The sequence below is a fragment of the Petromyzon marinus genome, chromosome 16 (assembly GCF_048934315.1).
Source record: "Petromyzon marinus isolate PM22_M1 ecotype Great Lakes invasive population chromosome 16, UKy_Petmar_22M1.pri1.0, whole genome shotgun sequence".
NCBI lineage: Eukaryota > Metazoa > Chordata > Hyperoartia > Petromyzontiformes > Petromyzontidae > Petromyzon > Petromyzon marinus.
This window is the reverse complement of record NC_133682.1, coordinates 4,837,682-4,853,545: the sequence shown is the minus strand read 5'-3', so window position 1 is coordinate 4,853,545 and position 15,864 is coordinate 4,837,682. Positions and strand designations below refer to the sequence as shown.

General features: G+C 40.0%; 1 protein-coding gene across 5 annotated transcripts in view; it reads right to left on the bottom strand.

Annotated features, from left to right (window-relative positions):
• The window catches only part of NR3C2 (nuclear receptor subfamily 3 group C member 2), an 84,390-nt gene that overhangs the window by 14,441 nt on the left and 54,085 nt on the right, over positions 1-15,864 (bottom strand). For all 5 annotated transcript variants that reach the window (XM_032955475.2, XM_076067429.1, XM_032955479.2 and 2 more), the window contains exon 8: positions 12,689-12,819. In XM_032955475.2, coding sequence (XP_032811366.2) covers positions 12,689-12,819 — 131 coding nt within the window. The remainder of the gene's footprint in view (positions 1-12,688; positions 12,820-15,864) is intronic.

Sequence of the window (15,864 nt, the reverse complement as noted above, 5' to 3'; positions counted from 1 at the left end):
TGAAAACGCAAAAAAAACAATAAGTGGTACGTGCAGTTAAACGAATGTGGTTTACGCACAATCCGGATGCGCTCGTATCATCCATAATATAGGTTTTTTTGGGGGTTAAATATTTACACGATCCAACCCAAGAAAACCTATATCATGAATGATGTTGGTCGCGAAAGCCTATGTGTTAAGCTGTTCTTATATCGGTACGCGAATTAACGTGTCGTATTCTCCAGCTTATCGCGCACTTCTTTCCCCTCTGTATTTTAAAGCGAACGTTTGGGGTACAACCTAGTCGGCGTGTGTGCGACACCACATTTGTACAGATAGTCCCCGAGTTACGATGGTCCGACTTACGATATTTTTGACTTACGATGGGGTCGTCGTAACGCATCTCCATCCTAAGTGGAGGACTACCTGTATAACTATATTCGTTTAATCGAGACTTGGGCAGAAGCTTGGGTTGTGGCTTATTTTCTGGAGCATCTTATACACCGGACAATACGATACAAATGCAATAGGTTAACGATGACGTAACAATACGGTAGCGATGATTAGCCATCTCTGTGAAGGAAGGTTAATGTGGGAAAATATCGGTGCAGAAATTTTCTGCACTCCAATGCCAATCGGAGAGGGGAAATGATGTATGCTCCTGTCGATCAGATGAATCGTCGTGGTTAAAGGGTCATAATTCAATTTTTTAAAAAACGCCTTTCTTAATACTGTAATTAATGTAAGGACCACACTGGTAGCTCGGGATCACACTAATTAACATATACAAATAAAAAAAACTAACTGCACATGTGATTAGATGTATGCACGGTGTACAACTAACACATTCCATAAAGGTTCACTATAAAAAATATAGAGAAACTAATTTATTAAGAAACATTTGGAGTATTCGCAATTATAAATAAAGAAAGCCTTACACAGTTGGCTAAAACGGGTTTGTTAAAAGTCCTACGGTTGATTTCATGGTGCGAGATTCACTTTGTATGCACAAGTGATACACACAAGTGGGACTAAGTGTTACATATTTTCAAGTGATATTGCTGTTAAAGCACAATTAGTGGACCTATTTACCAAATGATCACGCAGAAATGACACGTGCCTGAATTGCGGAATGACGAATCAATCATCATGCATTTCTCACAAAATAAATAAATAAACCTGCAGCTATTGCTCCTCTTTACTTTAGTTCACAACGGTTAGACAAACCATCTGCAATTCACGACCTCATTAATAGTTCACGTCGGAACAGCGTCGTCAAAACGCAATTCTCCTGCGAGTCTTCATCCTCCACAGAAAACCCTGCGCTTTTGCCGACGAGACGGGATCGTGGGAGGAGATCGACGGCATGGCCGAGAATAAAGCATTGCTGGCCGGTAACATCACGGTCGCGACCAGATTCCAAAGCATTACGGCGACGGGGGAGGCAGGAAGGTGGTGTCCTCTAACTGCGATCACATGGTAGCATTTTCCCCAAGCACAGTCGGGCCCTCTCGTGATTCCAGCATCCAATATAAACTGCACCTCTCATTGTCCCCGCTGAACCAGCTGTCCTTGCTACGGGAGCTGCCGACTGCCTCCACGCCCACGGTTGCTTTAATACGAGCACACCGTCGCATGGTAATACAAAACAGCATAAACCTACATATTATATTATGTATGCTGGATGAAGGCCCAGCCATGACGTCTCGTCGTGGGATATTTGTTTGCCTATAATTGACGACGCTGATCAGTGCCAGCTGATCTCCGATTAGCACGGTTGGCTACATAATACGTACGTACGAAGGAAGGGACCCGAGACCAGTTCACGCATCGCGTCTGACATGTTAACCGTGGCCTGGAACTGAAGTCAGGTTGTGAGGTTCATAGTGCAGTGTGTCAAGCACTGTGCCGCCACTCCCACATCTACATAATCACTGTGTAAATAGAGTGCATTATTTCACGGAGTGCAGTATATCAATTTAACCCTTTTTGCGTTGCTCTCATTGGTAAACCCAGCAATAAATGTTGCACCATGATGACCGCATGCATAGAAAACGCATCAAACAGTCTGAAGAGGAGTTAATCTACAGTCTGCAGTGGTTGAGCTCGGTAAACTACGCATGGTTATAGTGAGGGGGTGGTTCATTTCATACTGACAACAGCTAAATATTACATAAAACTGGTGATAAACTCCATCGACAGATAGAGGTGGCATTTTCAATATTGACCACATGTGCAAGCTGACAGTGGCGATAACCCAGATAACTAGCCGTGCAGCAAACCAACGCGCTGCACGATAAATGCACGTGGATTCAGAAGTAATGCTGTTAAATGCTTAAACGTAAGATTTCACGCGAACGGGAATGTAACATGGAGCTGAAATGTCGACATGACAGTCATGAAAAATAGGGTCTTTTAAACGTATCCAGAACCAGGGCCCTCCAGTGGATATACCAAGTATTGTACACTTCGTACACGTATGTGATGTTATAACCCTAGGCTTCTACGACGAAAACATATTTTTTTAGTTTTCTATTGGACAGCAAAACACAAAAGCACAATTAGAATTCCTGCCGAGTGTGCGCATAAAAGGCATAATTATGCCAGTCAAAGAGACATTTCAAAGCGTATTTTTAAAAGAGCATACAATAGCCAACATTTACAACAAACCATGGGAACTGCCCTTTGCTGCACACGGGAGGTCATTTTGATGCTCCTCGGGAGTGGACTGGAAGGAGGGTGAATCACGCAGAGCCCCCAAAGATATTTGGTGAAGGTGGGCAGCTGTGTGCTGCAGTAACCGATGAGGTTTGGGCCATCAAGCAACGGGGTCTTATTGTCTACTTCAATAAAACAAAACATTAACACAGATCACAATTGGGTAAAAAAAATCAAGTCCGAATAAAAATACAAGCAATTAAAAGAGATGGTTATAAATAATGTACAACAAAATGATTGTGTTGAATTATTCATACTTCATCAGTGCTCGCATTGCCATTTATCAGGTCAGTAGGGCTTTGGAGTCATTGCTGAAAAAAATCTTGCTATTTATCGCTCAAAAAAGCATAATTTGTTAAAAGGTAAACAGCGACACGATGAGCAGAAGAACAACAAAATACCTGACACAAAAAAACTAGCCTTAACAGAAATGTTCTATCAATTCAAATTGGTAACATATGATTGGAAGATTTCTTCCCAGTTGCCATCAAAGTAAAATTTCAGTCAAGTGACTTTTTTGTAAATATTGCCAGTGATTTGCCACAATGCTTACCAATGAAAGTGTATTTTGAAAATAACAAAAATACCATCATGACTTTCCATGTTTCTAAGCTTTGTTGAATGTTTACCAAAAAATTACCAACAACAATAAAAAAAGATGTGTTTTCAATCTAGAAAGAGAGGCATAGTGCTGTTCTTTCTAAACACATTGTATTCACCGCAGAGAACTGTAGAGGGACGACCGCCCTTCTAGGATAGCTGGTGCCAAACTATGCCACACGCCCTCCCGCATGGCCTTGTATGTCATCGGAATGGGAAAGGATTCAGATGTTTCCAGTCAATTGTTGAGTGTATATACGTGTGGGACGAAACTGGAGAACTCGGAGAAAATGCACGCACGCAAGGGGGCAACACTCCAACCCCAGAGATATGGAAACCAGTGGCGATTACTCCACTTGCTGTACTGCCTCCTCTTGGCCAGCCAGGCTATGGCACCTCAACACCCACGGGAGGGGAATTTCACAACATTGTGCGATCCACCAATCCTCACCACAATGGTGCTGGATGACAGGCCACGTGTGCCACCACCGCCTGTAATCGATGTTGTGCAATTCCCCCGGTGAAAACAAGCCCCTTTCTGGAAACGGACTATATCGGTGTTAACCAAAAAAAACAAATTAAGTTTCTCAACTGTTCAATTATTTGTTTTGTTGCAAATGTCATGTCCTGCGCGTCCAGATGCTTTTTTACATGTTTTATTGCGGCCATCTGGATAGCAGCAAGTGGCTTGTAATTTTCAAAACTCTGACGTGAAATAATTCATATGCTGCAAAAATACCCGCACTTGCGATCAACTATCAAGAGGTGGTTTAAAAATGTGTAGATTACAGTAGTCTGTATTGCAGGTTTTAGTGTGTTTGCTTCAAATTACACAATATGATACAATGTTACAATTTTGCAGAGCTAAAAAAAAGTAACTTTTTCCCAGTGGCAAATAATATTGACTGACATACTCTCAATGGTAGAGTGAGTGGCTCCCATTCACGAAGTCGCAAGTTCAAATCCTAGTAGGGGTTAACTCAGCCCATCATAATTCCAGGGTCGATAACATGAGTAACACTGGGCAGGCCGGTCAAGAGCGGATATCCTACAGATAAACTTGTCCTTGTCATGAGATGAGAATCACCTCAATGCTTAATTTTGACTTGTATGTATGTTGAACTTTAATCAGATGTGCGGGGGAAAGGACAACAAACCCAACACAAAAAGCAGTTCAAAAGAAATTACTTTCCAATCTAGATGGTTTAAAGTGCCCAAGCTCCAGTGGCTTACAAATCTGATCTGTGTCAAAAGTAGGCAGTATACACAGTAAATAGTGAGCATTGGCATGTTGCCAATTCATTATTAAGTTCACAATTCCAACAGTACTCCAACCCTTCTCTCAAATGCCTCGATTTCATACAGACTGTTGTGATTTCCAACTGTGTCCGTCCCCTTAACAATTATCCTCTTGCATCAGACAACCTGTCGTATGTGTCGCTTGTCTTGATCATATCTATCTGTCTTCAGTTCAACGTTTTAGCATTCCTTAGGTTCTTCAAGCCCATGCCAGCCAAGGGATTTAATCAATGAAATTACTTCCTGCGGTAGGGCTTAAAAATAAATATATCTCACAGCAGGTCAGCGTGACATTTTTTGAAGAAAAAAAAAAACTTTTTGACTGTAAAAACTTGCAGCTTTTTTTTCAACATGCCAAATAACACTGTTCATTTGAATCAGCCTATATTAATATTTTATCAGGAGGGATAATAATCTTGAATACATTCTGAATGGAGATTAATTAAAAAAAATACTCTAATTTCAATCTGCGGTATGCCAATGTCTATAAAAAACTTTTGTTTCAGGCAGACGAGGCTGAATCAAGACATTTCATGTCATTTCATGTCTCTTTCATAGCCTTTATAGCTATACGCTTGTAAAACAGATTGCATACGACACATTGATAGCTTTCGCCGTAGTTTTCAATTTGCATTGGGTTATGGTGAGATAAGTAGCCAGGGCAAGCCAGTGGTTAATGCACTAAGCTATAAACCCGGTGACCCGAGTACAAGTCATAGCCCTGGTTACACGTCGGTGGTGAGTGATGTCCAAACTGTTTCACTTATCCCCCCTTTCACCAAACCGACTCGGGTGTTTGAAGAACGGTCAAATAACTTCCCATATGACGGTCACGGCATGGGGGAATGCCTTCATCCAGCAGTGGATTGACAAATAGCCGACAATCATTTTGGTTGTCCAAAGGTTATACCGGTTTCATCAAAAAAGCAATGTCCATTTTTGTTTCTGCTTGCCTGCCAATTGCCCGGGGTTGGCAGTGGAGATAGCTCCCCACCAGCACTTGTTTTGAGCAAGCCGGCGCAATGACTTTTGTGAAAGTGGGACACTATTTACATCTTCATTTTATATTGTTTCCAATAATATTGTTTCCAATAATATAAAATGGAACGCAGGGTGTATTTCGAGAAGCAATCGGCACTTTCCTGTAACTATACACGAGTCACTTTGGAAGACCCAGCATAAGCCCAGCGTCCAGTCACGCAGCAAATGTGTAAATGAAACGTGACATGATATATGGGCAGTGGCACCGTTTATCCTCACATTTGGTCCCGTGATTTCTGGTCAAATGGACATTTCTTAAAACCGCTGTACCCAACAAATACACAATGCCTGTGTGTACGTCAATTGACATACAGTGATGCGGGTCAAATGATTTTTGGTCAAGAGCGGCATGAAAACCCCTTCGTATTTTGTACATTCAGAATGCCTGCGATCATAACTTGTCATACATAAAACTTAATTTGAGCTTCAATATGTGAAAACAGTAATGTGTGCTTATACTTTGCTCCTGTAAGTACTTATTTCTCCGATATATTACCGAAATTATTCTTTGTATACATAACAGTATTATTGCAAACTGAGTATAAATTACAAATATTTATGTGCTTTAGTCTGGCATCATGCTTGTGCTGTGCACTTTGCCTACATAGAAAATGCTCTTATAAGCCCTATCGATTAATTTTGTTTGGGTGCATAGCACACCCTTGGGATTAAATTAAATTGCATTTGGCAAAGAAAGACAAATCAGAGGTGTCCTCTTAATGATTGGCAATATTATAATTTTACTAAAATAACCTCATGTCAAAACATGAGGGGAAATAATGATCGTTAAATATTTCCAGTTTGAACATTTTATCTACACAAATTTCAAAAATGTTCATTTGCCTGAAAATTATGTATTTAACTTTTCACTGAAAAGACTTGTTAATTGTGAAACCAATAGAATAACGTTTTAAACATCATTACCATCATCATAATCCACTGCTAGTTGAAAGCCTCTGCAAGCCATCGCCATGCCCACACGGTCTGTGAAACGTGAATTCACCTCGCTCTTTACACACTTACTCCATTGTCAGTCATCCCCCTTTCTAGCCTTTGTGTTATGACCAGGCCCCAGTCAATACGACGTCTCAAACTTATGCTCGTTCCGATTCAAGTGTCCCTCTTTCGGTCACTCAGGTGTTGCTTTAAAGCGTGCACTCCCTCCAAGCTTCTCTGCGTACACCAATTAGAAAATGTTTTCTTGAGCCACGTTCGAATGTTGCGTCCCAAAAAAGCACTCAAATCTGATCTCACTCACCTCTATTTCACCATCTATCCACCTTTAATGACCGACTAGCTACAACACCGTAGCTAGACAGATATGTTCATTAGTTTAGTGACCTTTTAAATACACGTTTAATTTGCCTATATTTACCTAGAGCTCTACTTTGCAGTCTTTTTCATTAAGTTCTCAAATCATTTCCTGTAATTAATTAACATTCGTTTTTTTTTGTTTGTTACAATGACTGAGTCATCAGCAAATCTGAGATGGCTGGTATTTTTGATTCTTAATAATAGATGTTTTGGTTCAGATCAGGATCTGACTCCAAAACATCAAACCTATGGGGCCCTGTTGGCTTGGCCGATTCCAAAAGTAATCCATCTGTAAATGACGGGAAAATCCCATGAAAACAAAACAAATCGTGCAAGACGAAAAACCATAAGTTCTTGTCAGTTATTGCCAATAGCTTACAGGAACTGCTGATGGGTTTTTTTTGCATAATTCAGAAATGCTTTATCACCAAGTTTTTTGTGCGCTGTTTAAAACGTATGGCTTTTGCAATTTTTTTCTTCTGCAGTGTTTTCTTCTTGTCATTTTACAGGTCTGATGATTGTTGGCATTAACCAAGCTGATGGGCTCTATAGTGTGTATGTATAACAGGGGACCATATATATTCATTTCACAGAGGTAGACTTTAGATCAGTGCGTATTGGTGACGAGACTGTGCCGATGAGCCCTGATAAGAACACAACAGTGCTACAGTTGTCTTTCTTTGTCACACACTAGCTGAAATTACTTTTGACAGTGACCTAAAACAAGAGGACCACAATGCAATGCCGATGGTTTTTGCATAATGTACAAAGGCTACTTGCTTTTTTTACACGCTAATGTGATATTCACTCCAAACATATGGGCCGATCTCCAATGTCGTAGCACATACGGTCCAATCCCACAATATGAATTTATGTAAACACGATCATGTATTATTAACCATTTCCTCTCGTATTTGACAAAACATTGGAAGGTAAAATACCATCCCTATCACCAATCAGCAGTTACAAGGGATCACAGAGGCTTTCTTTTTGCAATTTGAATGTTCACATGGTCTGTTTCCCTCAGGCACATGTGTTTCGAATTATCCAACAAGCTTACTGCATATCTAAACCTCACATGTTTAGCATTTTACTGCACTCCATGAGTCCACATTTTACGCTCAATTACTGATTTTGCTTGACCATTGTCTTAGTCTATACGCATTAATTCTGAAGGGATCAGGCTCTTGAACAATTTGCCATTTTCCCTTCATATTATTACAGGCCACTGACTCTTCACGTTAACTGAGCTGATAAACATTAGTGAGCTCATACATTTCGTCATAGCCTTTGCATATAACTTATAGGAATAGACGCTGGCAATTGTGTAACCAATTACTGCTTTGTGGCGAGTGTTAATAGAATAAAACCAGCACATATTTGTTTTTGAACCGCTTCAGAAACGTATATTGACCTTAAAGAACGAGGTCACTCTCTATATACCGAACATACATCTTTACAACAAGCATTTTCTTTGGTTCTTTCGGTAAAGTCACGTAGAATGAGAATAAAATAATAAATTGATAAAATAAAATAACACAATAAAATTCTCACGACGTTTCGGCCACAACACAAGCGGCCTTCATCAGGTGAAGGGACGAGACTGTCTGGAGGACAAGCATTTGTTAAACAAGCTTTGATTGACTGTGCTGATGAGAACCGCAAGGTTGAAACCGGTCCAAAGTTGCTTGCTTGGAAAGAACAAAGGCCGATTGATGTTTTTTTTATATATATTTGTACATGATTGTATGTGGAGGTTTGCTTCCATAAGCTTTTACAAATGAGGTACTCCAATATATGGTGTGTCTACAACCCCCTCATAATGCCTACATATAGAAAGTCATCGTCAATGTATGGCTGCAGATTGTAGCGATTATACACATTGCTCACGGGGGATTATATTAGATGATCACATAGAGAAGACATTCCCTCAGACCGTTGAATTTACTAAGTGAGAGAATGAGGCTTAAATTTTGATTTAAAGCTTTCGTGACTGCAGGGATTCATAGTCTTGGTTCTTTCGGTAAAGTCACGTAGAAGGGAAACAATAAAATAATAAAAATATAAAGCAATACAATTCTCACGACGTTTCGACTGCAACACAAGCACTCATCATCAGGTGTGAAAACCACAGCATTTTTTTTAAAGTGGTGTTTTTTTTTTACGTTAGCACCACGAAGAGCGATTTGCCAGTTATTCAGATGGACGAGTCCATCTATGTTCGAAAAAGAGGAGGGGGGAGACGAAAATAATGGATGCGGTTTGAAAGCCACCATAAGCGTGAACAATCAATTAAGACCTGAAATGGTTTATCAAATCCTTCCAATGAGCCAGAATCCATCTTCTCGGTTGAAATTGTCTCTGTGTTTGTATATGTGGATAGCCTCATGAACGAATCTCTCATGGTAGCCAGATGGCGTGCAAAGAACCTCTGTCTTGGAGAAGTCAATGTCATGTGAGCCTACTGCATTATAACAGTGATCTGCCACGGCCGAGGTGTTGGTCCTACCGTGTTTTAGGTCTGCTTTGTGTTCACGAATGCGGTCTGAGACATGCCGTTTGGTTTCTCCAATGTAACTACTACCACAGAGGCAACTTAGTTTGTAGACGCCAGGGTACTGTATGTCCGGAATCACATCTTTTACAGAAGGAACCAGATCACGGATTTTTTATGTAATGTGTTGAATCGGACCTGGATCTTGTGTTTATTCAAGATTTTGGAGATCTTTTTTTGTGATCCCCACAATGTAGGGTAAAGTGATGGTTTTGAAAGGCTCCTCAAGAGGGTTCTTCTTCATGGTTGGAGTGATAGCTTTGCGGATTGTGTAGTCGGAGTAACCATTAGCCTTAACAGCTTGGTGTACGTGCTTGAGTTCACTGGCTGTGTGTTCCTGGTCGGATATGCAATGGGCTCTATGGTGCAGAATCTTGATGAGGGAATTCTTCTGGGATGGATGGTGGTGGGAATCCGGTTTCAGGTAAGCATCCGTATGGGTAGCTTTCCTGTAGACAGTGGCTCATTGAACCATCAGGTTTCTTTTTTATTAGGACATCCAAAAAAGGTAGCTTGAGGCTTATCCCCATTAAATTCCTTCACTGTCTAGCCCAGAAAGTCAGCCAGAAAGTCCGGGAAGTCCACATCTTAGGCATGGCCCCTTGGTCTCTTGATTCCGCTGGTAAATCCACTTCAAGCTCATAGTATTGTAAATCAAAAGAAACCTTGCTTTGTTCAAAACAAATGCATAAAGATTTTTAACAAAGCCGATTGAAGTTAAAATTAAGAATTCTTTCCCATTCAGTCTTTGTAAAAATATTTCCTCCAAAACTTTTCACAGCTACCTTTTGCTGACAACTATCGGCTTTTTTTTATTTACGCTTTGACAAATGCCAAGACTGAAAAGTGCATCATTTATTTTGGCCCAATGATGCACTGAGTGGATTTACCACGGCCGACGACAATGCATTCCATATCCTCTCTATACCCCGACAACCCTATTCTTGTTGGAAAAGCATGACCGTGCAAGAGTGCATGTAAAGCAGTTCTGCGTTGAATGTCGCCTTTACGTACGGGTTTTTTGAGGAACCTCGCAACTTGTTTTTTTGGGGGCCTTGAGGTATCTGTACACCACCTTTGTTGGATTCATTCCCTGTGCGTGGGTGGCCACTGCCAGCTGGCCAGGCGCCGGCACCTCTTGCACTCCCTAATTTGCCACTCTCCCCCCTCCCCGCCCGCCCCTTTTCATTCCAGACTATAAATAACAAGGTCACCCTCTCCTTGGCCATATCTCAGATTTATTTTTTTTATACACTTTATTATGGTAATGCTGGTGCCAAATCAGACGGATACACTGTTGCATTCGAGCAATTTACATCTTACAAGAAGGTATCAAGAATGGGCGTTTCATTTTTCTTCTGCATTAAAACGGCGATGCGGTTTAACTAACTGAATGAAATGCCTTGAGCAAATTCAATGGTTTATTTTCTGACATTAAGTGGTTTTGGCACACCACAGCTCTTTGCTTCAAATATTATAGAAACAAAATCATATATGTATATTTTTAAATCTAATTGGGATGCAATTTCACTTTTAAAGATTATATGATTAGTAAGCTTAGAATGCTTTCTGCTGAAATTCCAAAAACTAGCTGGAAAAAATGAGATCTTTTTAGCAGTATCATAGTATGAAAAATAAGAATAGGTTTTACCCTTTCTGGCAATAAAACAGGTGTTAAGATGTTCAAACATCAAACAGAAACGTCGGACAAGCAAAATGTCAGCTGATTTAAGTAGTGAATTTCGATGTAATGAAACGTGCATAAACTGAACTGAGGCGTTTGAATGAGTACAACCTACCTGCGCAACACAATTATTTATTTTGAACGTGATAGACAATGTTTGTCGACTTCTTCGTTTTGTTCATCGCAAGTTCACGATCCCTACCGTTGGTATATCAATTTCAACCACTACCTCTGTACTACCAACGGAGATGAGCAGATTCAAAAGACTCTTCAGGAAAATAGGTCGTTTCATTAACCATTCCTAACCGACGGTATTTATGGGTCATTTCGAAAAATCTAGTGAAGCAATCCAGCATTGTTATTTTACCAATTACTGAAAAACAAGTTGTTCACAAGCCTAAAAAAAAATCGTATCAATCCCGTGGTGACTGTGAAAAGGAGCCGACCGTTGCGAACGGCAAAAGGCCATCAGCACCGAAGGTGGCGCCTTGGTTTTTTTTAAGTTATCTGAAAGTAAAAAAGAAATCGAACCAGCGCACACCTCATCACCTTCACGGGTTATTGGCTTCGCCGAAGATCCATGGAAAGCATGACATTTACCATCCTTTTTGGGAAAAGGATTCGGCGTGTGATCCAAGGCTGTATCAAATTCACACCCATGTGATACCAAGCCCTCGTAATAGTGTAAACCAGCAAGCTACGCTACCTGTGCAGTGACTACAGACACACATTGACAGCATGTTTGAAAAAATACAAATAAGTATATGTCAATATTTTCAATTATTAAATAAAGTGAACAGATATGAATTGGACATCGAATTAAGGAGTATAAAAAATACGCCTTTGACTGCGGCAGATGTATATCTTACTTTTGAGATTATATTGATATGTTAACCATAACATTTTTGTATTCGGTAGTTACTCTAGAGTGGGATGAAGACCAATATAAGATTTTATAAATATGTAAAGCAGTTCAATACGAATTAATTCTACTCTGGGGTAAAATAAGTGATGACAGGACATTGAATGTGAATCATTGTTAATTGACAAATGGCTTCCAACTCTTGCTACAATTAATTAAGTTATATTAAACATATTATTAAAGTAAAGACTTTACTCTGAAATAGTAAAACGTGTTTTAATCCAGAGTTTTATTTATTATCCTGTGTTATTTGCATATTGCTCCTTATGTTAGCTTTTCTTAGAATTGTGTATGCAAAAATCTACTTCAAATCATGTGGTTATTGATGAAGCTATATATAAATTACACACATTCAAGGCATAGGAGGTCTGCTCTATGGCAAAATGCTACCTCTATTAGAAGCGAAAGAAGTTCAGCATACATACAATCCCAAAAAAAAATTCTACGCGACTGAAAACAAGAAGAAATGCATTTTCTCAGCAACATATTCAATGTTTCCTGCTAATGGGCGCTGAATGACGTCTTCCACAATTCAGTTGTAAAAAAAAAATATACATCCCTCAAGTGGATCACTTACCAGTACTCAGGAGCAAGATGGCTTTCATGCACAGAAACTCCTCTGAAGTGACTTGCAACTTCATGAAGTCCTCCGAGACTTGCCTCATTTCCACGCACAATTGATACATCGCCGACTGCTGCATGCGCGTCCTTCAGGCACACACAAGCGCGCACGAGCACGCAACAATGTATTCCGCCACAGTACACAATGGCGTCTACACAGTTTGTGACTGGTCAAAAAACAGCGGCGTACACGTTACAGTCGTAGAAATTATACATCGGGCTTTAGACCCAATTATGCCAGGCCTGGTTATCATAGGCAGCTGTTTGCATGCTCATCACCCTCACGACACCTCTCTTTTTGGTTACAGCTTACGGGGAAATAAGTGTAGTGATTAAGGGTAGAGAAGATGGGAACCAATTGAATGTGGGGAAATGCAAAAACTAATTTGCTACCCCGTAAACACGCGAATATGTTCACTGCCTCCACCCCCCTCCTGAAGCAGCCTGGAGGAGAATCCTGGGATCTGCGCTTCTCCCCATTTATGAAGCAATCCACGGCCATCGTCCAAGGTCTAATCGACAACTGAGTAAACACGATTGGGGGGGGGGGTGGTTAAACTTCCACTCTCTGCTGGTTCCAAGTTGGGCCTCTCTCAACCTCATGAGCCGATTGTGGTGAGGAAAGCAATGGGCAATCGGCCATCGCGACGGACGTGGCGTTGTTGCTGTAACGCAACGTCTTACGCTGCTACATTGGCCCCCCCCTCCCCCTCAAACCTCGTGCACTTAGCAGGCCCCCGAAGGCAAGATAATTTAAGGTTGCAGGCTACAAGATGTACTTTTTTTTTACCATTCGCTCATTTGAACCGATTCCGATTATTTGAACACTGTCAACTACCTTGTGGTTGGAGGAGCTGAGGACATTTATGGTTCAATGGGATCCAGAAATCCTAAGTCACCCAGGGAGGCTTGGCAGAACTGACGTAGCATGGCATCGCTGTTTGCAGCGGTAATGCCACCGGGGAAGCGCAAGTTTTTTGTTTTGTAGATGTCTGGTAGTGCTGAGACACACAATGGGGTTTACCAAAACAGAGACTGGAGCATGTCGCAGACTGCCGTAAGGAAACATTTCGAGTTTTGAAAAAAAAACCACGCATCCTTGACAACTTCAACACGTTTTTAGAATAAACGCGAATGCCCACCGCGGCTACCCCGAACATCATCGCCAATTAAAATTTCTCAAGTAAATAAACACAAGCAACGATCCCTCTACTATGTCTGTGACGTACACAGGTGTAAAACCCGGCCTGACTGACACTCCTTCCTGAGTTTACAAAACATAAAAAGCCCGAACATTTTATTTAAACTGACATCGCTTGCTGAGTCTTGAATAAATGTGCCATTCAGGGGCACATTATAACAACGTGTCGGGTGCAATTTGCCATAACACATCACAAGAATAGTATGGGAGATAGCATGAGATGTCTGAGAGAAATCTCATGTCACAAAAAACACAGAACACTAAATATTGTAATTATCTACAAACTGTGCCAATATCAGTAAGTTTGGAATGTGTTTTCAGAAACGTTAAGTAATAAAATCTATAAATAATCTATATTGAATGGTTTAAAATGTGGGGAGAAAAATACCAAGGAAAAACAGTGGCAATTATGGGATGAAATAAGGCCATCACAAATGAAAGATAATTCAGCTTGACAGGGGTGGTAAGGGAAAGATTGGTGGCTTAGTATTTTTTTGAAGAGTGGTATCCTTAAGAACGCTAATAAAGTCGAAATAGAACTCATTATACCAAGGCCTCTTTAGAAAATGATACAATGTAAGGAATTGTTCACTATCTTGGTCAAGTACCGTTTCAACGTATCAGGTCTTTCAATTGGCTCAGAATGAAGAGGAATGAGCAACGGTCAATGTCACGCCTCAAGTGAATTTCCAAGTGCTGAACCAACGAGAAAGTGAACACAAAAAAACCCAAAATATTTTTGCATGCCACAGAGAATACAGACCAAATAGCGTGGGCTTTTTTTCCCTCTCCAAACCTTGTAGATGATGTAACAACCAACATTTGTTTAACCACTAGCTATAAAAAATCTAGATAAATGAACACTGCAGGACCAAATTGTAAGCAGAACACAATGTTTTCACGTATACTGACAATAAGTAATGTATAATTTTTTTCAGACACACCTTTAAGCAAGCTGCTAGAGTATTAAATGTAAGAGCAACCGAAATAACTGGAACATTTAATAGGTGAGCAGGATGCCAGTCCACAATTTTAGATTTATTGTGCACACCCGTTTCTACCAAAAAACAAATATTTGCTATAAGTTTATCGACATAGGATTTTAATATTTGTCGTTAGGATTGCTAGCAAGAACGATTAAAGTTTGTTCAACAATAATTGTGATGTGGAAGATTCAGGCTAGACGAGATGAATTCCGAGTTAAAAAGTATAAACTCGTTGCTACATAATATGACTTTAAGCCTTCTCTTTATTCTTCAAATGACAAGAAGTTAATCAATTGTGATAACACAAGGTTATTAAGTCACTTAAGTAGAATTTGGATTAAATTCAAGGTGTGGTTTACTTTTGTGTAGCTATCCTTGCATATACTGATGTTTTAAATACGTTTAACCAATGAGAATAGGTTTAACCCCTTTTTTCTGGCAACAAAACAGGTGTTAAATTTTTATTTAAAGCTTTCGTGACTGCAGTAATTCATATTTTTAGCTCTTTCGGTAAAGTCACGTTGAAGGGAAACAATAAAATAATGTTTCTTGTCGTTGGTTTTCACACCTGATGATGACCGTTTGTGTTATGGTAGAAACGTCGTGAGAATTTTTATGCAAACAAAAAACACTGATAATATCCTTTGGGGTTTTCGGTAAAGCTACGTAGATAGAACAAATAAAAAGAATAACATATTCTCAGCAGCTCTCCCACTATATTTTTCACCTGACGACGATTGCTTGTGTTGCGATCGAAACGTCATGATAGTCATTATTTTATTTTATTATTTGTTCAATCTACGTGACTTTACCAAAAGACCCAAAAAAATATGAATTCCTGCAGTCACGAAAGCTTTAAGTCAAGATTTATACTCTGATAATATACGGCATTGTCTTTGAAACTGATTGGTCCACACCAGAGACAGCTTTCTTTTGAGCCTAGCT